Below are 22489 nucleotides of genomic sequence, written 5' to 3' on the forward strand. Positions count from 1 at the left end.
GTACCAGAGAGTAAGCTGAGAACTGTTTCCTCCTCTGGATCCTCCTCCCCTGGCTCCTGTTCCATTAAACAGTTCATCGTGATATCCCAGTTGGCTTGTACAACCTTTTTCCACTGCATATTGGTCCACCATGATCGAGGGGACCTTCGAAGTAATGTCAAGGCCATGTCTCGAAGATTCATCAACATAATATATTGTCTGGTATAGATATATGCCCCGATTGCATACGGAACACAGAGACCAACATCAATCAAAGGTTTCAGAGATATCAAAGCTGCGCTGATGTCATTTGTTATCTCAATGCTCTTTCCATACCGACCCTCTACGAAGAAGGTGTAGCAGTTTGGCAAAGATTCTCCTAGATCAAGCTGCTTATTCTTCACTTGCTCCATAATGAAGGGGCCATCACCTGGTCCACCATCAAAACCGATCCAATACTGCTGAAATAAAGATTGCGTGGCACGATGCTTGAACTGATTCAACAAAGACTTTGGATTCGTCGAGATATCGTACAAATTCATCTCGGGAAAGAGCTGCGACCGAAATTTCCGAGTCCCGTCAGTTTCCAAGCAATTCGAAACCTTTTTTTGGAAATGATTCAGGAAGAATCTCGCCCGCTCATTTCTGTCTAAAATGTGCCAGGTGGCGCTAATTTGCCACGCGCAGTCATTGTATAATCGAGAAAATTCACTATGCGTGCGTTGAAGTAGTTTGACGCTGAGTTCTGCTTTATATGGTTGATACATTGAGCCCATCGAACACTTGACTATTCTCGGACTGGCTTGCGGATGTCTTGGCGGTATTTTATCGCTATTGAAAACATAGGATTGATGAACGCGATCTGATATGCTCGGATTCTGGAGAACATGGAAGATTCAAACATCTGCCGCCAGGTGTTAGCATGTTAGAGTCACGTGGGTCGGCCCTGCTCTTGAAACCTATTGCGGCATGCCTCGATATTGCTGTTTGGGTAAATACATTGCCTGGGCAACGTACATGTACCTAATATGGAAAGTACCGTTATGAAAGCTAGCTAGCGAGGCAGGAACTGTTGAGAGAATGTCGAATCACTGCTGTGGCTTATGAGTCGAAGTTATATTGTGGCCAAAGCAATGCTCATTAGAACTGCCAACCTACCCGCAGGCCAACTGTGTACAAAGGCGAAAGTATCGTAGAAATTCCTCCCGGTGCTGCAAAAGACGATGATTATCTTTATGTTTTACCCTGTACTGCCGATGCATCCCCTTTAATCCTTAGGTTTATGCCACCATGTTCGGAGCTCAGTTCATAGAAGAGTGAAAGGATGTAATCTGGATATCTAGCTAAGAAATGGTGACGAACAACCTCAGTGAGCGAGCATGTACAGTATGGCTGATGTATTACAGAGGATATTGCCGTTAGGCTAGGTTCTAATATCGCACAATCACGTACTGTGGAAGAGAGCGAGATATACTATAAAGTGCATAAGTACATGTAGGTAATGACCGAAGTGAGTTGAAGAAATAAGGTTGGAGATGTACTAATTCAGAAAAGTGACAAAACTTCTGCTTTCCACTCGTTCCGATCATATATCAGCAGATTATTGGCCTTGGCCTACTTCCCCAGCAGAATTTTTCTGCAAATCTTTCCGATCAAATGTTGGACACCCTTCAAATTCACCGGTCATGTGAGATCCTTTGCTCTGAAGCGAACCTTGTTGGCCAGTGAACTCGTCCAATGTTTGAGGAGGCAAGACCTTTGTTCCGTGATGCATAGGTGTAGCATGATGCGTTTCGTGGACAGGCACAGTTGTGTGAATAACTTCTGGGGCGATAGTTTCCTTCTGGATGATAGGCTGGACGTGCTCGTGAACGTGATGGTGGACTCGCTCACCCGCCACAATAGGCGCTTCAGTTGTGGTTTCGTGCGTGGCCTTTTGACGAACAGATGTATCTTTATATTTAGCGGCATCACGGTCAAGAACTGATTGCACATTCTTATCGCCACCGTGCTCGTAAGATCTGTGTTCAGTTGGTAACACCTTATGAGAATGCTTTTCAGGGCTAGATGTCCGCGTTAGATCGAAGATATCCATTTCGGACAAGAGGTAACAAACAGGGTTTCTCTGGTATTGACCGGCTGAACAGTTGTATGGTGGTGGTCTTGATGTATATCTTTATCCACTGCTGTGGTCACATTTTCGTGCTCCTGTGGGCGAACATGTTCGCTAGTAACAGGTTGCCGGACTTCCTCATCCACAGTAGTGGTATGCCTATCGTCCCGAGAAACGAGATTTCCAACGGCTTTCTTAACCTTTTCCATATTGGTTGCAGTATGTACCTAAAAAATTGATAAAGAATGTGCTAAGTGGTGCGAAGTTGAGTGCACATATGTAAATCCAGAAGGGTATATTCTCCTGTAAATTATATCATTTCGCATAAATACCTATCTGTATGGTACGTGTACGTCATTCCTTTGTCTCTATCCTCTGGCAAATGCCTCCTAGTACGAAAAGATGACTTTGATCCTAGCGTTACAACATTTTAGCTTTTATTAGAGGCAATTTTCTATGTGGGTGGGAGAGGCAAAGTGCACTCAGAGAGCATTCTTCAATCATGCTTATGCCTGATTAGCTACGACATGGCTTGTACATATGAGAATGGGCAAGGAAAATGCTCCGGAATTTAACTTTGAAGAGCGGTAGATACCGCCTTCTATGACACGAAGACTATTGGGCAGTAGTGTATCATGATATCAAACGCCTATTATTATAGAAGGGTCCAAAGTTGGATGATTCAAGGTTGGGCCTAAAATGTGAAGTTCGATTAGACTTAAAGTACAATAGAGTAGATCGCCCCAGCTACCTAGTAGAGCACGTCATACAACCCCGCCGTCGCCAAACATTCAGGTTTTACAGCACATGGCTGCTCAGCTAATGCTCGATATTGAAGCTCCTCGACCAATTACGCAGGTGTAATTGAGAATCTCGTAGTGCGGCCGTCATTTTAGATCAGGAGGCTTATAGCTTATAGCCGATTTGTGTTACTGCCGGGACATTTTCACCGCATCTCCACTCTCTTACCTATTCACTTCATCAATTTATCCCAACACTTCAATCCCTCTCAGGAGACACTTGGGCATAGGCACGAATGCTGTTGCGCAACACCGGGAGCTATGTAGACAGCGAAGCTTATTCATAATCACCGTCTCTCTTCCTCTATCTCACACACAAGTGTGCTATTTGCATCACAAATTTCTGCCGTTCTGAAATCTTTTCAGCTGCCCATTCTCAGCAATCAGCTGTCCTGGTAAACCCATCTCGATGATTTTTCCTTCATCAAGGACAACCAGTGTATCAAACTTCCGAACTGTATTCAGCCGATGGACGATGGAGACTATGGTGTGCTCAGTGAATTCGGCCTCAAGAGCTCGGATCATGAGTTCTTCTGTGTGGTGATCCACCGCGCTCATAGCCTCATCCAAGATAACGATTTTGCTTGTTTCTTTACGAACTATGGCCCGTGCCAAACAGAGAAGCTGTTTTTGGCCATAAGACAGAGCCAAGTCGCTCACATCGGTATCGAGAGAGCCGCTCTGGCAAACGGCGTCCCATACTTTTAATCTATTAAGTAAAGCGATAATGTCGTCATCCAAAAGAGTTTGTCCCTGTTGATCAGAATTATAGAGGAGATTTGAGCGCAATGATCCTGGAAACAGGACAGGATGCTGGGGCACCACGATTAAGCCAGACCGTAGAGCTTGTTTAGAGATATGAGAAATGTCTAGCCCATCAATCGTGATGGTTCCGGAATAATCCAACAGCCCAAACAATGTTGAAAGTAGGGATGACTTTCCACTTCCACTTCTCCCGCAGATTGCAACTTTCTGTCCTGGCTGTATTTGGAGCGAGATATTGTGAAGGACAGGATCCCCACCTCTCTCTTTTTTCGCATAATAAGCCTCGATATTTTGCCAGTCTATTTGACCTCTCGAAGGCCACGTAATTGAGGGCTGCAATAGTGTGTTCTGTGGTGGCTCAACTTCTTTTGGAGTGATTTGCATAAACTCTTTAAGGCGGGCAATAGCTCCAAGTGATGTTTCGAGCGATGTCCAAGAAGAGATGAAGTTAGCGAGTGATCCGCTAAATCCAAGGGCACTGTACATGGCAATGGCCATGTTTCCTGGAGTGGAAGTCGTAGTAGTGACTCCAAAAAGAACAAGAAGCACCGCTGCGACAGTTACCAGGAGATCAAGGACCAAATTTAACCAGCGTTGAATGGAGAGGAGCAGATAATGTGGGCGCTGAGAACGATCCAGCAAGCTGAGCGATGATTTGGTCATCGCAGATTGCCAATGGAATGCGCGTATGGTTGATAGCCCCTCAATGGTCTCTAAAAGCTGGGTATTCAATGGTGATTTGGCCTGAAGGTCAAGGACACGTAGTTGGCGTGATGTTCGGAGGTAGAATTTTTGCAAGGCATAGAGGACCAAGATTGCTACTGGCAATGTTGCCGCAAGGTACTTCGCACCAAGGATGATCAGAATGGCATCTCCAATGCATGATAAAAGGCCTGAAAAAAAAATGATGTCAGTATAACTCTTGTATTTGAAGACTCTCATGGTGGATATACCAAAAGTGGTCGTATAAACCGCTGTAGGCAGTTCTCGATCTACAAGGGACATGTCTTGACTGAATCTGGAAATTCATTTTAGCACACTCTATTTATTTCAAGAGATCTGGGTTACTAACCTGTTAATTAAGTCGCCAGTATCAACAGAATTGAAAAAAGCCATCGGTGCCCTGGCCCATGTTAGAGCGCTGCTATGCGGGGTGGTTTGTATTTTACTCACCTCATTGTGGCTTCCAACAGCTGCCAGTGAAGCCATTCCGCTGATCGTGGAATTAAAACGACAAACATGAACCTTTACCAAATAAAAGATGAGCTGAGATCAGATAAGTACATACAGGGTGAAGACGTACCAGCAGTCGACGCCGATGGCTGCAATTCCAAGGCAAAGGAACATGACATATACGCCATAATACATGCCTGTGCTGGCATCAGAGTGGCTCTCATTTGCCTCTGTCCACCATTTGAGCCATATTTCTATACTTCACATTAGTCAAGTATTCACTTGTCAATAGAATGCCACATAGAAAGTTCACTCACGAGCAAACTGTGCGAAAAACTGCTCGGTTGTAGAAAAGAACAAGGCACCCAGAGCCAATTTCCAGCCTATTGATTTGAAGTAATAAGCATAAAGAGATGTATCTCCCATTCGCTGAGTCAGGTTTTCAGTCTCTTCAGCCTCGGTTTCTTGTCTTCGCAAACTTGGCAACTTTTGCTCAATTTCGTCGGACAAATTCTCAGATGTTGAATCGTCATCTCTTCTTTGCTGACTCTTAAGTATTGCTACTGAGTCGCAAAGCTCGTTAAAAGTACCTTGGTGCGCAATCCGTCCATTCTCGAGAATGATAATATGATCAGCATCTTGAATGAATTCCACTGGTGGATTAAGAGCGGCGTCAGTCGGTAGTCAACCATTTTGATGTTCCCCGCCACCTAAGCAATATTCACTTACGCGTATGAGTCGCAAGTATCACGGTCGCTTTTTGGCGACGTAGTATTCCCAGTGGACCAAATACTTGGGTCCAAATGTGACGCCTGCTTTCGGGGTCCAGACCCGAAAAGATATCATCGGCAATAAGCACTTGCTTCCTTGAGTAGAGCGCTCGCGCAAGGGCCTGAACATATTTGTTAGGCATATCACAAAAATAACTGTGATGTACTTACAACGCGCTGCTTCTGACCACCACTGAGTGTAAGACCTTTACTTCCAACAATAGACTCATCACCGTCTCGAAGTTGTTGAAGATCCCTCTCTAATGCACACGCCCGTACCACGGTTTCGTACCATTCAGAGTCGAGTTCTTGGTCCTCCGGTCCGGTGATATTCCTCTTGATAGTGGTATTGACTAACCAAGTTGCTTGGGAACAGAACGCAATCCCGGATGAGGGAAGCTTCAAATTACCACTCTCATGAAGTTCTCCCATGAGGCCAAGCAGAAGCATTGACTTTCCTGATCCAATCTTCCCAGTCACTAACGTCAAAGTTGATGGCTGAATGCTAATATTCAGGCCTTGCAAGACGCAAGTTTCTCCACGCTTCACACTGAATGAGACATCATTAGCCACTATGATAGAAGATTCTCGCTTGCGGAGATGAGTTAGTTCAATATTAAAAGCCGAGTCGGTTTCAGTTTGGACTGATGTATCACAGTGGATGCTGTTTCCCCGCGACGGCGCATTTTGGCTCTCATCAACAAATGCCTCGATTCTTTCAAAGCTGCCAATGCAGCTCACAAAGGATGGGACAGATGAGAGAAGTTTCGCCAGCGGGTTTGTGATTAATGCGATGATTGATAGTGAGGTGAAGGCCGTTGAGATAGAGAGCTGATTTTGCACGCCATTGCGACTAACAGCAATGGCAATGCCAAACGTGAGAATCGGTGCCAGAGCCCAAGGCGTATTTCCTGGAATTCTGTCAGTGGTAGCGCATAATAATAAACAACATTACCCACCCAAGATGTTCATATACGTGATAAATTTACGGAATTTTTTCGAACGTTGAAGTTCCGCCACTCTAAGCAGCTGAATGCTATCTGTCCATGAGCTGGTTTTGCCTAGCATTTTGACTTCCTTTATCGAGCCAATTACACTGGATGTTGTCGTAATGCGTTGCTGAATTGCTTCGTTCCAGGCTTTCATAGCCGGCCCCATAAAATTGGAGAGTCTTGTCATAGCTACCGTGCAAACTAAGTTTCGCTGTTAATATATCTCAGGTCTTCATTTGCGGAGGGAAAAAGTCTACTCACCAATAACAGCAACAGCGGGCCCGATGCATCCCAGCCCGAGCTCCCTTGCCAAAAGCCATATGGCCAGGGCAATTTCTATGGGGTTTGCCCATATTTCATGAAAACTCTCAAAAGCTCTCGTAATGGACGCAACATCAGGGCCAGATAATGTGATAGCTGCGGAAGTGGAAACATCGGAAGACATGGCGCTCACTTCAAGAGTGCGGATGTAAACTAAGGAGGTCAAAGCACCCCGGATCATTGTGAGAGAGCGGAAGAGCTTGTGCTGATAGAATCCGTTGGAGATCTATACATCAAATATGAGCAATGTTACAGTAGGAGGTGGAGTTGGGGATACGTGCAGCAGAACCCAGGTAGACCAATCCAGTCGCTCCAACAAGCGCATACCCAATGTCTTTTCTCGCCCCATCGCTATCTCCTTTTTCCTGAATGTATGTAATAACTCGATTTATGAGAAAAGGCTGTGCAAACTTGAAGCCGATTAAACATAGACGGGGTAGTATTGCGACAGCAAGTGGTCTCCGAAGGGAATCGCACGTAGCGAGCAACAGACGATATCGATGGGGCGCCCGCGACTTAGACCATATCTGACGCGCATCTTGTAATTTATGGAAGAGTTTTTCTGACTTCATACTGTCGTCAATCTCGTAAAGTGTATCAGTAGACAAAGGTGTACGAAATCCGCGAAGCAAAAGGTCGTTGAGCCACCAGAAGAAGCTTCTATTTATGATACTGCTTGTCGTCTCTGGTGCCAGATTATTCCAAGGATGTAGAAGTATGTGGCGCTTCTCTCCAAGTTCAAGAAGAAAGACTAGGAGTTTGCATGCAAGTGTAGCTGTAGAAACTGAGGCCAAGACATTTGTTTTTAGAAGCCAGAGTGTTCGACACTGGACTGCATCAAAAGCGATAGAAAACACAAGATAGACCAGGATGATGGTTGAAGGGCGAATCGACCGGCGATGCTCCAAGTAGCTCAGAATACCCAGTGCCATTCCGTCGGCGAGGCCAAGCGTCGCAGCTGCCAGAGAGGCACGAGTGAGAGCCTCATGATGGGTAGACCAAATAATTAGTAGTGATAACTGCAGAGAAATGAGAGCGGCGTAAGCGACCTAAACGTTTTTGCATCAACGATTAATATAGCCTCAGGTAGCAGTGGGGGCCAGAGTTGAAGTGAATTCACCAATTTAGGTATACCTATTCGATTATGCAGAACCTTGGGCTTGCTACGAAAAAGATAGAGAGTTCGCGGTAGCGAAAAGATCAGAAGTAGCGCACACGGCGCAATATTCAAGATGGATTGTTCAAAGAGGAGAGTAAAGTCGAACCGAGGCGTCTCACAGCCGCTGACAGTTGGGCCGAAGGAATCGTCACAACTAGGGCTTGCGTCTGTGGTCCAATTGTTGGCAAGATCCATCATAACGGCATGTGCCGCTCTCTCAGCAGCGGCATTGAAGATCAAAAAATGAAAAACAGGACGAAGTTAGCTTTTATTAGCTCTGGGGGATGGAGATTTTAGTTACGAATGTTGCGAGTAGGTGAACCGCCAACCGCCCTTTCAAAAGTTCCCACCTACCGGATACAGCCGCCGCGATGTTCGGTGTGACTGATATTAGCAGATAGGAGGAATCAGCTTGGATCACTAAAAGCCCCGATTGGGGATAGAATGGCACATTGCGGGTATTTGGAGGTGATCTAAGCCAATGGGACGGTAGTTGTTGAAGCTATCTCAGTAATATGCAAATGCTAAATCCGGGGTGGACATGATAAGCATAATTGATGATTCTATTGTGACATTAATTCACCATACGACTCGAAAGGTTATCGTAATTGAAGACCAAATATGGATGTAAACCAGAAGGTAAGGTCGCTACTTAGATCTCAAAAGTATTCTGAGTTGGGCACATGCAGATTGGCTGAGTTGTGTCGCTTTCAAGAGGCTACACACTGTATGATTTCTAGTCAATACTACGGATTTCATGGATTCCACCTACGATCGCGTAACGCGATGCTAATGAAGCCGGCGGATCGAAGGATTATATGTGGCTGTTTCGGTGGGGGTTTGCGGGGTATGAAGAGAGGGAGCATGACAAAAATTAAACATATCCGACTGGGCAAACGACAGTACGAATTTCTCAAGGAAATTGGAACATCATAGACAGGTAGAGAATGATGAGATTCTGTTAAATTTCGTTGAATTTGAGTAATTTTTGGTAAGGAGCAGAACCCACGGCGAATGACTTGACAGGATCAGCAGAGCCAACAAGGGCAGTGACAAATGAAATGAATGGATACATTCAAAGTCTGGGAATCAACTCTAAACACCATTGATAGAGCATCTAATAAATCCCATCGATGGGAATATTTTATTTGGTACTAATAGCAGAGCATTGGACCTCATACCGATTTTGATACCCAGTAATATGCCATACCCAATTCATAGCGCCGGGTATAGCCTCGGTTTTGGGACAGAACAGCCACAACTGTGAGTCATCTATCCAAACGTCAAGTAATTCATCGAGAAATGTCATCTTGGTAGGCAATTATAAATAAGAGCTACCCCTCTATGCATTGCGCCGATGATGTATACAATCTCTATTACCATTGTTACACACGATGAAAACTGTGGGGCTGCCACCAGAAGAAGCTGTTGACGGTGAAATCCAGCTTCGCCGGTGGCGCAGCGACGATGTCGCTACATTACACGCCCTAGTCAACCGATCACTACCTGAGCTCTCGCCGTGGATGCCATGGGCAGCAAATGGCTATTCAAAGGAAGACGCAGTGGAGGCCATACGCTTGGGGAGCGAAGGCTGGGACGCTGGCGAGGAGTTTGAGTACGCAATCGTTGTCGACGGTCAGGTTCGCGGGTCCTGTAGAATTGTCAAGAGAGGCGGCCCAGGAGTTTTTGAGCTCGGATACTGGCTGGGGAGCGGCGAGACGGGTCGCGGATTGGCCACTCGGGCTTCAGCTCTCTTGGTTGGCATCGCTTTCGACCAGGGAGCAGATTGCGTAGAGGTCCGGAACGATGAAAGCAATGCTAGGAGTGGTTTAATTCCTCTTCGACTCGGATTCAATTGTTTGGGGCCCCGAGAAATACCTGCGTGGGAAAAACAGCTCTGGGATCAGCAAGCAGAATCGGCGAGCAGATCCGACATAATATGGCGGCTGAGTCAAAGTGATTATCGACAAAGAAAAGCACACTGATTCACAAAGTCTTATTAGCTTGTTGGGACAGCTGGCAAGAGTATATGAAGGGTTTTGAATGCAACTTGAATATTCCTATATATATGCAAGGCATTCCTCCTGGCATTAATAAGGCGCTTATGGGGTAAACTTGATCACAAAATGTCCTCTCTATTAACCTCTCTAGAGTCTCAGGTTGCCTTTCGCCTGAAGCCATGGAACACTTATGAGCATTTATCTATTGAACAATACCGATTCGCGACAAAGGACCGTCTATAGAGTTTATATAGCCTTATATAAAATACTATCGCGTTGACATAATAGCACACCGGCGCGCCGAAACGATGGGATGATACGACGCTGGTAGGCTGACACGCTGATACGATGTCGCCCAATATCCACAGCCCCTCATCATCACGACCCGATATAAATAGCCAATGGGAGTTCGGCAGCTCGGCAGGAAGCCTGTTCTCACGAAAGCTGCTTCAACAAGATGTCGCATACCTGTCTATTATTCCGTCAGAAACTCCTGCCTTGTCACCGCTAATCCAACCAACTATGTGTCGTATCCTTATAACCACTACGACCTATGCCGGATGCCCAGACACCTGCAATACGCACAGCGGTCCCGTCATCACCGAAAACTGCCAGAAATATACCGAAACTGGTGTTGAGTGCGCCGAAGCTGATTGCACGGTGGAATATGCTGGTCAATCAAAGAGCAAGGGCCAGTGTGAAAAACACAGAGATAAAGCTACCATGACAACAACGCTTGTTGAAGGAGCCTAAGGGCTGGGGGGTCAATTTTAGGTTGCTGCGATTGTGGCGGTGAAGGAACATGATCCTGTAAACTCCAACATGCTCTGCAGGACAATGGCTGTAATTGTTAAAATAAACATCACGTCTGTGATACCGGCAGTCTAAATTCACTCTTCTCGCATCGAAGCATAAACGCCAAAGCAATTAAACATCAACATGCTCAACTAAAGTCCCACCAGCATCAAATGCAAACCACTTCGATGCTCCCACTAGCTCCTATCATGTAAGAGCTCTCGAAAAAAAAAGGGGGGGGGAGAAAAGAAAAGAAAAATTGTTGAGCTTTCGAAGGTCCCTTTCTATCATCCATGAACGATATTTCACAAGCCAGCCCAGAGACATCAGGATCCAGAGAGCTAGATTTAATTATTATGACTGCTTTAATGAATCCGATGACTGTGTCGAAGATGTCTTCTAGATTCGGCATTTGCTGCAGTCGATATCCCACATTCTCTACCTGCTCTTGGTTTGCATCGTGAGAGGGTTTCCATGTGATAGCTTTGATAATAATTAGTTGCAAAGACTTCACCACTTTCTTAATTCCCCACGAATAGCTGTTCGAAGGAGTTCAAGACCTGCCACTAGCAAGCCAACAGCTTCTTTATACCTTCCACCCGTGATGCAGTTCTGATGCTCTTCCCACCTCTCAGCTATTAACTTTTCGCAGCTTCGTAAGCCGTACCCATAGGGCCGCTAGTCAACCTGATTCTTGCACCATTTTCCAGGAGCTTGGTAACTAAATTTTTGCTCCCGTAAGCTGCTGCTGTACGAAGAGCCGGTCCGTGATTTCCATGCTGATCGTTTATGTCCACTTTCTCGCGAATAAATTTACTGAATATTTTAACTTTGGAGAATTTTGGTGAGCACAGATGCACCAAACGAAGTCGTAACTAGGTTGCTTGCTTCCTCGCTCCTGGATTTTTGGAAATATCTATAAGTGGATACACAATAAAACTAAAACACAGCAACATCTTCGTCGAATTCGATCAAGTGTTTGCACAAGGAGACAACTTTCCCCGGATCTTCATTTAGTTTTGGGTGTAGCGCTAGATTTCCATTCTCGATATTCAGTGTGGCAACCATAAGTAAAATCTCTTTCTAAACAGACCCTGATATGTGTGTCAAAAGCGTCAAAGTTCTTTGAATTACCTCTATGCTCTCTTTTTCATGGCCGTTAACTCGAATTGATTGACGCACTTTTCATAACATTTATTCATGTCATCAGATAGTTGAGATTGTTAACTATAAGTAGCATCTTTTTCTATTTTCGCATTGATAAGTGCCTCTTTTGATAATACACCCATAGGAAGCTGTGTAATTGAAGCTACGCCTTAGTGATATGGCGAAAGGCCACATGGTGGAGGGGTATACTTGTTTTCCAATTCCATTAGCTATTAGCTTCTTTATAAACATTTCTCCAGGTTTGGGTCGGCTTTGAATAAAGGTGAACGATGTCCTTCAAGCATTTCAGCATATCTGGGGCTTTGTTATCGGGTTCAACTCGAAGATCAGAGAAGTTGTCAAAAATTTTCCAAATAATGTGGGAGCTGAGGTTCCGTGAGCTGATAGCTACGGCGAGGCGGCAAGGGTTACTCTCGCTCTTCAGTCTTTTGATAAGCTCGCAGAGACGGCTAATCAACCTATTACTGTGCTTAGGAAGAAGTTGATCCAGTGCACCAATAGAGATGTATATGTCGCGCTGTTCTCCAACTAAATGATCGATCAGGGCATCCAGGATGTCCTGATCCGTATTTTCGCTGTCTATATTAGTCAGTTGATGGTCCGACAAGGCTTGCCTCCAGAGAGTTAATCTTAAAGTTTTGTACCGGTTTTTCGTAGCAGCATCATCTCCATAGCCGACATAAAAATATAGGACATAGAAAGATTTGGGATCTCTCCCCACGTTCTTCTCATAAATATCTTCAATGACGCGGGACCTATATATAAACGAATTAGCTAATGTTGGCAGTGAGGACTACGAAAGGTAAAATGTACTTGCATTAACGTTGTCTTGCGACGTCCAGCTATTCTTTGGTCAGCACTCAAATTAAACAGCGTTCTCTGACTAAAATCCAATGACTCACAGTAGCCGCTTATCCAAAGAATAGAGTGTCGGCTTTTGTTGTTGAGCCAATCTTTGAATTCTTTCGTTTCCATTAACAATTCGCATGGTTTGAGCTCTTTCCAAGCCCATGCTGTGTCCTTGTGATTTTTCTTCGCCATCTCTGCAGGAGATCGTTGAATTGTGTCATAGGCGTGAATTGCAATATCTTGATAAGCAATGCCGTCAAAATTCTTTAGGTTTGTGTGATTGATACCTACATGCATGATGATTATTTTGGATATTTTGGGCGATTTGGGCGATTTGGGTGCTTCGGCTTGGGACGTTATTAATAATGCTGTTGTTGAATTCGCCTGCAACCTCACTGACTTCGTATCTACCATTGTTAACACCCATAGCGTTGCCAGTGATGTATAATTGTGTAGCATAATTGGCTCCGCCACGAGTCTTCGGTGCTCCATCCACCACATTCTCCAGTGATGGGTCACAGTTCTTGGCGATAACTTTCAGATCCACTAGATTAGGCTTGCTGATCCCTTCGCATTCGTCGTTGCTAAGTTCTAGAAGCTTCTGCTTATCATCTTCAGGAATAAGGCTCTCTAGTGCATCCGTAAGATAGGACATGTCCGCGATAAATCTGTTGAAGTGTTCCTTCTTGTAAAAGGCCCATTTTGGGCTGTTGACCACGTTTGTAGTTTGTGAAGTCCGGCTGCTGAGGAAGTCTTTAAAGCGATTATGCATTTCTCTATTATCAACGGGAATGCTTGTATCGACGTCTAGGGGCTGGCCTGCAGCAGTGTTGGTCTTCTTCTTCCTAGCATCTCGCTGAGCCTTGATAACGGTGGCCCGGATGTCAAGGAGGACTGCAAGGGTAGGATCCCTTGTTGGGTTCTCGGGGTCCTCAAACCCATCGGTAGGCGTTGGCTGACCCTCCCTTGCGATGGTGCCATTGCTGTTATTGTTGAGCCTAGAGACCTCACACCATCGCGAAAGGCGAAGCTGAATAATATCAAGTTTTAGTTGATCTATTTCGAACTCGCTTTCAAACTCCCGCCCCAGTTGGATTTGACTGAAGCAATTGAGCACAAATTGCAGAATAAAGATCGCGTTGCTAGTAGTGTCCATGGTTACCGCAGGAATACAGTTCGTTTGCTTCTCTTGATGGGGAACACGATGGCGTTGAGACAGGAGACAACGCTAAATAAGAGAAAAGGGGCGTAGATAAGAAAGCCGGAGACAGCGGGCATAATATAATGGAGCCGCCAATGACAGCACTGCCACTACTGCAGAGTATATTATACTTCAGGGCGCCATATGAATGCAAGAAAAATCGGTCTCATTTTGCCGCATCACTGGCGACGGTTTCAAACATTCATTGGACAACTCGCAGGATAACGCGTCCATTCTGAAGCGGCTGTCGGCCAATACCTGCTCTCACGAGGCCACCAAGATTGTCTACCGGCCAATCATATGCACATGTATGCGGCAGATTATCGAGGCTGTTTACAAAGCAGGCGGTGCCCAATGCAATAACGTATGTCTGCCTAAACATTCATGCGGATTATCTGACGTCCAAATGGTGAGGATGCAACGACGCTCACCGAAAGCTTGGGCGCAGCGATTTTGATTCTCATTATCACGCAACATGATTTGTAGATGTTAGCCATGGATTTTATTGGTGGCGTACCTAAACTCTAAAGCCATAGAATAGATGCCATTACTTTACCGGAAAGACTGGAAAGACTGGATTTGGTACATGTATGGGCAGCCTTGAACACAAGATGCTTGAATAAAGGTGATTTAATCGGTACGGGATCTCAAAGGCAGCATTTCCACTTCCCAAAGTCCTAACTTAAAAAAAAATCGCGAGTAGCCGCTTCTCAGCTGTATAAGCCAGCAATATAGTGCAAGAGAATCAGTTTGCTCAAGACTGAAGTTGAGTTAAGAAATATATGGTCAATTTGCCGCAATGGAAATACGGCGCTAAACGCGGGCCATCACACGCTAGAGTTCACGCCTCTACGTAACAGGCATTGATGTGCAGGAAATGTCATCATCATCTGACGCTTGGGGATAAAGAGCTATGTCTAAATGTACTTAAAGCCTGCATGGAATAGTAGGGAAAAATGAAAAACAGAACTAGAACTTGGTGGAGAAATTGTATGCTTAGGTCATTGCACAAGATCATCGCATGGATGTAAATATGTAATCTGCGGATAGGTACCTTGTATGGATGTGTATAATGACGATAGCTTCACAATGCAGTATAGGTATGTATCACTCGATAGACTTGTCTGAACCTACGCCAAATTGACACTTCGCATCTCAAACAAACATTATACACGTGTACGCAAATCTCAGCAACAAAAAAAAACTCTCCTCTTCCCACGTTCCCCAGCAAAACCAGAAGCAATATCGTCTTTCATGCGACTTTTCAACAAGCTTTCAGCGTCGTGGAGACATGGCCACCATTTTGACTACATATTGTTGCAAGATGCAGCAGGGTTTCTTATCAAAAGTTGCTTCAAATGATTGCTAGCTAATTGTTCAAGTAAATACCGAGATAATGTGTGAATAAAAATTATGGCGGAGCATCAAAAACATGATAGTTGAAATCACTCGGAAAGATGCGAGGACAATGCTGCCCTCTAATACCACTTCCTTTTACGGGATAGCCCACTCACTTCTCAGGCCTCGGAAGTCCTCGAAAGAACATGGTGGCTGACCTGGACCTGACGACTTCCACGCCTAGCCCAGTTCTCAGCTTCAACAAGGTCCGTATTTCCAAATTGTCGAACCCAATGCCTCCGAGATGAGCCATACTCATAAACGACATCCACTCTGTACCAAACGCAAACTCGAGCCCCGCTAGGCCAAACTTTGCCACTTGCTTGCTCGCGTGGTATCGTCTGTTTCCCCACTGCCTGCGAGCCCGTTCGAGGAGACGCTCAGCCTTGGTCACGACCAAAGTGATAGAATCAGCATCCTCTACCATGTTAGACTTGAAATCAACCTTGGCCCTAGCCATTTCATCTAAAAGATGCTGAACCCTGACCTTGTCTGCTTTAAATCGGCCACGTCTTAGCAATTTGTTATGTAAAAAGACATTTAGTCCTTTGCAATCCGGACACGAGCAATAGACTCCAGGCCGCGAAAGGCTTGGGCGCTCTGGGTAGCGTCCCACCCATGTGTTGACATATGCCTTAAGAATCGCTGATAAGAATTTTGAAATTAGCTGTGCTTTGTAATCTCCCAGTACTAGTTGGAGGCGCTTCATGAGTGGTATGAATTCCTTCACAAGGGGCATCCATAAAGCATCGAATTGAGTACGTCGTATATGTGGAGCAGCGTCAACGACTTTCGAGACAAGTAATTCGAGAACACCGTCAGATGGGTCCTCTGGATCGAGAATTTGGCACTCTGGATCGATGATCTGGTCGATGAAACAGAAAACACTCCTAAAGTGAACTCCTTTTCCTTTCATTCCGCGCTGGGAAGATGTCGAAGATTTGACGTTGCCATACTGCTTTTTATATCCCCTCTCACCAAGTTTGCGTAGGGAACCATCATCATCGTCATGATAGAGATAGGTACGGTAATCATCCACATAAACAAAATCTTCATCGTCGTACGCGTCGCACACGTCGTACAAGTCGCGTCCATCATATTCTTCCTCGATGTACTCTTCGTATTGATCCCCCTCATCTTGATCCTCCTCGTTGTGTTCCTCGTAATCATCGAGATCAAGGTCATCGTCATTATGAAGATCGTCACCCCCATGGTAGTTGCCGTTGTGCAGATTGCCGTTAGGTACAGCACTCCCGGGACTAACAAAATAACGACCATCGGGTATGCCACGCCATTGTACGAAGTCTGCCGAGGAAAGTAGAGATTTGGCTACCTCCCGACTAAACTTCAAACAATCCCCCTTGGGCAAATATCCAGATATGCCATAGTAGTCTATTTTATGGATAAGCCCGAGTATTGCCGCCAATTGGCGCTCCAGACCAATCTTATCGATGCTACTCGGTTCTCAGTCTCAATTTCCCACATAGATAGAGAAGGGACAACAAGACGACTTACGTCAGTGATAGAAACTCAAATGGATCGTCAAAATAAAGGGCAAATTCGGCTAATGCTTGCCCATCTTGCGCTTGCAGGCGTTTGTTTTTACAAGCCTCAATGCATGAATTCAGAACTCGGCGAGCAAAATGGAGGATACGTCCTGGGATTGCATTGAGTCTTCGCCTCGGTGTTCCGTCCTGCGTTCTTTCTTGCCGATAATGAATAGCTCCTTTGAGTGATTTAAGTTGTTTCACGGGCCCAGGATATGTGAGAATCACATACAAAAATCTGCGAGTCAATTGTCAGCACGCTGGATCTCTAGTAACGACACCAATTTTGAAATACATACGACTTCTCAATAGCTTCCAATCTTTCCTTATTGCCGTCATCTGTGATGGCAAACCAATTACGGAGCCGGGAAAGGAAATATCTGGGCAACTCCAAAGCGTTTTGAATATATTGGCTGAACCAAGAATAGAACTTGAGTACGAGCATGGCCTCTAGAACATCAATAAAATCCATGTCTATCGGTCTTGGCCTAGCCCAAAACTGCTCCGTCTGTTTAGGCATAGGAGCCATCATGAAGCTACAAATTTGTTTGAAAACGATTGCTGAGCTTGGGCGAGCGTCCTTCTTCAAACAGTCCCTAGCATAGGTAGCGAATAATGGCCAAGCGGCATCGCCGGAATGGGGGCGACCGTATTGATCGCAGCCGTAGAAGAAAGGTATGATTTTATCACGAGGTATGATAATAACACCCTATGCACGGTTAGTATGGAAGTAAGACAAAGATATAAAAAAGACCCACGGCACGAGCAGATCTAGTATCCAATGAGTCCAATGAGTTGAGAACTCCCTTGGTGATGACGCCGTCATTAGTGACTTCATTGCCTGCCAGGCTGAATATCTGTGCATTATACTTCTTAGATTGATCGAGAGATTCAGCATGACCATTCGGCCTCCTCCTAATAAATGCGAGAAAGACCTCAAATGGAAACTCGCCGGAGAGCCTCTTAAGATGCCGAACCAAAATATGATCTTGTGGCTTGAGGTGGTCCGAAATACGATATCGATGGTATTCGTCTTGGAATAGATAATAAGACGCGTCTGGGCTGCGCGACCCGCAATCTTTGTCAATCCATCGCCTCAACGCACGCCGGAGAGGCTGCAGCTCGCGTCTTGGCAACTCAAATTTCGTCGTGTCAAGTTTTTGCCAGTTGGTACTGGTACTGATGGAGAAAATTAGAACCAAGAGGTAGCCTGATTTGATTGGACGTGAGTTGATCTTGTAGTGCCAAGTTGTAAATGATTGCGCCGCTTGGCTTGGTGCAAAAACAACTTTTTTCGTCTTTCTATGATTGAACACTATCTCGCCGCCTTCATGTCTAGACGGCAGAAAAATGGCAAGACTACCTATGGCTTGGATCTCTGCAGTCCTGCATTGCTGGTGTCAGATAAGACAATGGTCTTGATGTTCCAGGAAGATTTTGACTGACAGAAAAGTTTCGCTATAATCGAATCCGCGCTTCATCAAGAGCATCCTAACGGGCTTCGCCCGGAGCGGTGTGGTCACACCGAGATTGCGGGAAGCCTGCTCCAAGAAGCCTTGAATCACATTCGACCATATGGCATCATCCAAGGTATATTCTTCCGGGTCAAGCTCTGTGAGATTATCGCTGTCATACTGGTCTTCTTCCTCACGAGCGTGGGCACTGATTTGCTGAGCTTGTGCCTCTTCAAGTGGCAGGGCAATATTTCCGACCCCTTTAACAGATACACCACCAAGAGAGTCAGGTAGCGTATGACAAGAAAGAAGGCGGCCCGTCTTCCCAAAGTGCCCCATGGCATCCCAAAGGTCGGCCTCGAGGTCTTCAGCGCGTTCATCCTTTCTCAGATCGCTCAACACGTTTTCTGCGTCATCTACATCCATGTCATCGTGCTGTGGGTCCAAGGCCGGAGCCACGGGTTCTGGAGGTTGGCCATCCATTGAATATAACAATCTGGTGAGTGTTGGGAGATGGGAGAAGGTGTCAGCAAGTGTAGAGCACTTGGCGGGGGAAGCTAGCTCTGGCCGATATGAAGCTACTGATTGGCTACCTGCACGCAACAATTCCATGGCTATGCAGTATATTCAGGGGGTTGGCGAACAAGACTTCAGCCGTAGCTCCACCTTGGTTAGCTGACGAGATAGCGACAGGGAGTTGTTCAGAAGAGGCAAAGTATTTGTTTAACTTCTATCACACGTATATAGACGTGGGCACTGTTAAATATGTTGCTTACGTACGGAGTACTCCATTCTTCGACTCCATAGCTACAGGCAATTGACCAAGATGAGCGCTTCAAAAAACAACCTTAATAGCCCACGATACGGAGCGCACGTCAAGGTAAATTACAGGCATTGGTTTCAATGCTTCCACACAAACTGAGGATTGCAGCCAACAAAATCCCACAAAATAAGTAACCAAGAATCACAGTCAGCCAATTCAATCAGCAAAACCTCTAAAAAAGGAACCTCGACTGGCCCTTCTGTGCTGCCAACTCCAAGGGAGATTGGCATCAGCGTCTAATCTCGCTCCGGGTTTGAATGGAGCGCCATCTTGTGCGCATGCTGATGGTTGCCGTTACATAGTTGGTAGATGGCTCGATAATCATCCGGGTACCGAGCGACTTCAGCACACGTATTCCTGCCAACTACGGTATGTTGGCTAATGAATTATGCTACCGGAGGTTTAGTTGAAGTTTTCACTCTTCTGCTACGACTGCCATGATCGCTCCGACCCCAGTTTAGTGCATGTAAGTCAGTGGTCGAAGCAATGCTAATTTTATTGATGAATGTATTGATGTATTTGAAAGTAGAAAGAAATAGAAATGTAACATATTATTTTCTTAACGCTTCAAATATAATATAGATGCTTCCGCGACGGCTGTCTTTGCCCCCCCGAAGTTCTATCACGCCGCTGCATGCGCATGCATTCGCTTACACCAGTCACTCTATACTTCGCCCTTCCCCATAGTAGAACATCGCATACCCTTGGGCAATCATCCATTACCTTTCACCTAATTATGTATTATACCTTATCTAATCTCCTTTTCTATCCTCCATCCCCCCCAAAACCTACATACTCTCGCCACGCGTCAGACGCCGCCCAAAACCGGCAACTGATCAGCAATGACGCCCTCAGCGTGTCATGAATGGTGGGGAACCCTTGGACAACTTGACCTTCTAAAGCCACTATTTCCAGGTTTTTTTAGGTACCAGCTCAGCCTCCGTGACTTTGCCTGCACGCCATTGATCCTGTCACAAGTAGTCAAGGACATGCCATCCATGTCGGCGAATCCTGAGTGGGAGGTCTGCTAATTTACATAATGCCAGAGCACATGCGAATAGTACCTCTAGCATGTACTTTAGTAGATGGCGGCTGAGATCAGTTAACAATGAGAGCATTACACGTCATTGTTCGGCGCCAGGCTCGTGACGTCATGAATGGCCTCTTACATGCACAGAGTTGATCATCATCGAGATGTCAATGAATGGGATATTATTTCGTGATGGCTTCTTTTTTCTCTCTCTCTCTCTCTTTTATCTACTTCTTCTGTCTGTGACTGACTGCTGCTAACCAACTGCTCTGGTAACATCCATCTCCATCAACCAAAGTGAGTCTCGTAGAACGCCTGCTCACAACACCACTAACACAACATCACCACCATCCAGCCGCCCACTCCCATAAGCACAAAAAAATTCCACCACAATGCCTGCAATGAACGACTGGCTTCGCGAGGACCTCCTCGGCAAAGAACACGACCTCTGCACCGCAATCACCTCGGCCAATCCCGCTCCCGCCGTGCTCAAGATGTGCGCTCCCGACGCAGCCCTCATGTTCCCCAAGATGGAAATCATCTCACCCGAGGACGAGGACGCCTTCATGGACGCCATGCAGCCGCCCTTCCACCGCTTCGACCACTTCGAGACTGAGGACATGCGCGCCCATTTCATCGGCCTCATGGGCGGTGTCGTCACGTACAAGATCCGCGCGACCAGGGGAAAGGAGAAGTATCGTGCCACGGCTTCGTCGACTTGGAACCAGGGCGCCGATGGGGAGTGGCTGCTGGTTGCGCATTCTGAGACTTTAATTTGAGGAAGGATAGTGAGATCAAATGTATCAGCCGGTTGTTCGGTGGCGCAATTGCTGTGCGTTATAAATTAATTTGGAACGAAATAATCTGATTACGACTTTTAACATACCTCGTCTGCTTCTTCAATTACATACATGCTCTCAGCGAGTCAAATACGAGAGTAGCTTAGTTTTTTCACATGTGGAAATATACACCTTTTATCAACTAAACCAAGATGAGTCTCTCTATTTGTGATTCTTTCTAATACAGAGCCTCCATCCGCATATTCACATACTCCATAGAGTTCACTGGCTCGTACTTCTTCGGTCTCCCAGGTCCCCAACAGACGGGCACACAATCCACCGTCTTCTCCACATCCGCGCACATAAAATACACAATCGAATACCTCGCCTTCGTCATCCTATCCTTTGGGATATCTCCCCCATCCCTCACCAACGGCGGAGCCTTGACCCGATGCATCGTCGACTTCAGCTCATCATTACTCCAGCGCATCAAAAAGTCCCCAATATTCACCACCGCTGTGCCGGGTATGTACGGCACAGGATTAAACCTCCCCTTCTCACTGACATCCTCTACCTCAAGCCCCCCAACATCATCCTGGAACAGCATCGACATCGTGCCGAAATCCGTATGCGCAGCTATCCTCTCCGCTTTGCCCTGCCGCAGAAGATGCTCTTCGATGGTCGGATAATGCAGCAGCCGAATCTGGTTATCCTTGTTCATATGATACTCCACGAAATACTCTTTATCAAGCCCCATCCCCAGCGCAACGAGCCTCAGCATCTCCACTTCAGCAGCATAGCAAACCTCATAGAATCTCTCGAGGAATTCCTGAAATCCAGGAAGGATTTCTCGTGGCGGCCATACATTCGCCATAGGCGCACCGTCGTCCCCACGCCCCATGTCAAATGATTCCTTCACATCGGGTACATTTCGTGCCGCCGCGAGCGACGCCTCGTCAAAGACCATCTGTGACAACTTTTCACGACCCACACTTGAGTAGCCGCGTTGGTGCCATGCCTCTTGTGGGTGAGGAGCTAGATCTTTGTCGCTCTGCGGGAGGCTGAAGAATTTGCGACTCTAGGTGACAACGATTAGTTGAGCTTCGATGTTATCTTGAACAGTCCTTGTGAGGTATAGGCACATTGTATTATGAGAATGAAGGAGATGACTTGACATACCCAATTAAATGCTTCATCGACAACATCCTGGGGCACACCATGGTTCTTCACATACGCAAAGCCAACATTTTTGAACGCCTCGTATAGTTCTTTGGCCACATTTTGGACATCCTTATCTGAACCAGAATGAGCTGGTGCGAGATCAATAATGGGGATACTCGAATGCTGGTCAATGTTATTTGACATTTTATCTTC

The 22489-nt window shown here is 45.9% G+C and overlaps 8 protein-coding genes across 8 annotated transcripts; 3 read left to right on the forward strand and 5 right to left on the reverse strand.

Annotated features, from left to right (window-relative positions):
- Nucleotides 1-1579: 1579 nt before the first annotated feature.
- TRIVIDRAFT_52434 (uncharacterized protein) lies at nt 1580-2301 on the reverse strand (the record flags this gene model as incomplete). The annotated part of the gene is made up of 2 exons (XM_014105241.1): nt 1580-2042; nt 2096-2301. The coding sequence occupies 2 exons, from the start codon at nt 2299-2301 to the stop codon at nt 1580-1582; spliced, it is 669 nt and encodes a 222-aa protein (XP_013960716.1).
- Nucleotides 2302-3261: 960 nt separating this feature from the next.
- Nucleotides 3262-8222, reverse strand: TRIVIDRAFT_20223 (uncharacterized protein; the record flags this gene model as incomplete). Its single annotated transcript, XM_014104652.1, has 12 exons — nt 3262-4550; nt 4611-4675; nt 4730-4780; nt 4831-4902; nt 4961-5084; nt 5148-5420; nt 5560-5722; nt 5772-6511; nt 6560-6793; nt 6854-7139; nt 7213-7962; nt 8034-8222. Coding segments are annotated over 12 exons (4236 nt in total), but the record flags the coding sequence as incomplete, so codon positions are not given.
- A 1244-nt stretch (nt 8223-9466) lies between these two features.
- TRIVIDRAFT_52424 (uncharacterized protein) lies at nt 9467-10057 on the forward strand (the record flags this gene model as incomplete). Its single annotated transcript, XM_014105242.1, has 1 exon — nt 9467-10057. The coding sequence occupies one exon, from the start codon at nt 9467-9469 to the stop codon at nt 10055-10057; it is 591 nt and encodes a 196-aa protein (XP_013960717.1).
- Nucleotides 10058-10420: 363 nt separating this feature from the next.
- On the forward strand, nt 10421-10825 carry TRIVIDRAFT_218668 (uncharacterized protein; the record flags this gene model as incomplete). Its single annotated transcript, XM_014105243.1, has 1 exon — nt 10421-10825. The coding sequence occupies one exon, from the start codon at nt 10421-10423 to the stop codon at nt 10823-10825; it is 405 nt and encodes a 134-aa protein (XP_013960718.1).
- Nucleotides 10826-12239: 1414 nt separating this feature from the next.
- TRIVIDRAFT_218669 (uncharacterized protein) lies at nt 12240-14039 on the reverse strand (the record flags this gene model as incomplete). Its single annotated transcript, XM_014105244.1, has 5 exons — nt 12240-12609; nt 12679-12789; nt 12858-12876; nt 12937-13230; nt 13295-14039. 5 exons carry the CDS (start codon nt 14037-14039, stop codon nt 12240-12242), a joined length of 1539 nt encoding a protein of 512 aa, XP_013960719.1.
- Nucleotides 14040-15594: 1555 nt separating this feature from the next.
- On the reverse strand, nt 15595-18966 carry TRIVIDRAFT_218670 (uncharacterized protein; the record flags this gene model as incomplete). Its single annotated transcript, XM_014105245.1, has 5 exons — nt 15595-16936; nt 16998-17267; nt 17329-17738; nt 17788-18415; nt 18476-18966. The coding sequence occupies 5 exons, from the start codon at nt 18964-18966 to the stop codon at nt 15595-15597; spliced, it is 3141 nt and encodes a 1046-aa protein (XP_013960720.1).
- Nucleotides 18967-20468: 1502 nt separating this feature from the next.
- On the forward strand, nt 20469-21218 carry TRIVIDRAFT_111969 (uncharacterized protein; the record flags this gene model as incomplete). Its single annotated transcript, XM_014105246.1, has 2 exons — nt 20469-20633; nt 20692-21218. The coding sequence occupies one exon, from the start codon at nt 20729-20731 to the stop codon at nt 21113-21115; it is 387 nt and encodes a 128-aa protein (XP_013960721.1).
- Nucleotides 21219-21353: 135 nt separating this feature from the next.
- TRIVIDRAFT_59758 (uncharacterized protein) lies at nt 21354-22480 on the reverse strand (the record flags this gene model as incomplete). Its single annotated transcript, XM_014105247.1, has 2 exons — nt 21354-22193; nt 22295-22480. 2 exons carry the CDS (start codon nt 22478-22480, stop codon nt 21354-21356), a joined length of 1026 nt encoding a protein of 341 aa, XP_013960722.1.
- Nucleotides 22481-22489: the final 9 nt, after the last annotated feature.

Source organism: Trichoderma virens (assembly GCF_000170995.1).
Source record: "Trichoderma virens Gv29-8 chromosome Unknown TRIVIscaffold_2, whole genome shotgun sequence".
In the NCBI taxonomy this organism is placed as follows: Eukaryota; Fungi; Ascomycota; class Sordariomycetes; order Hypocreales; family Hypocreaceae; genus Trichoderma; species Trichoderma virens.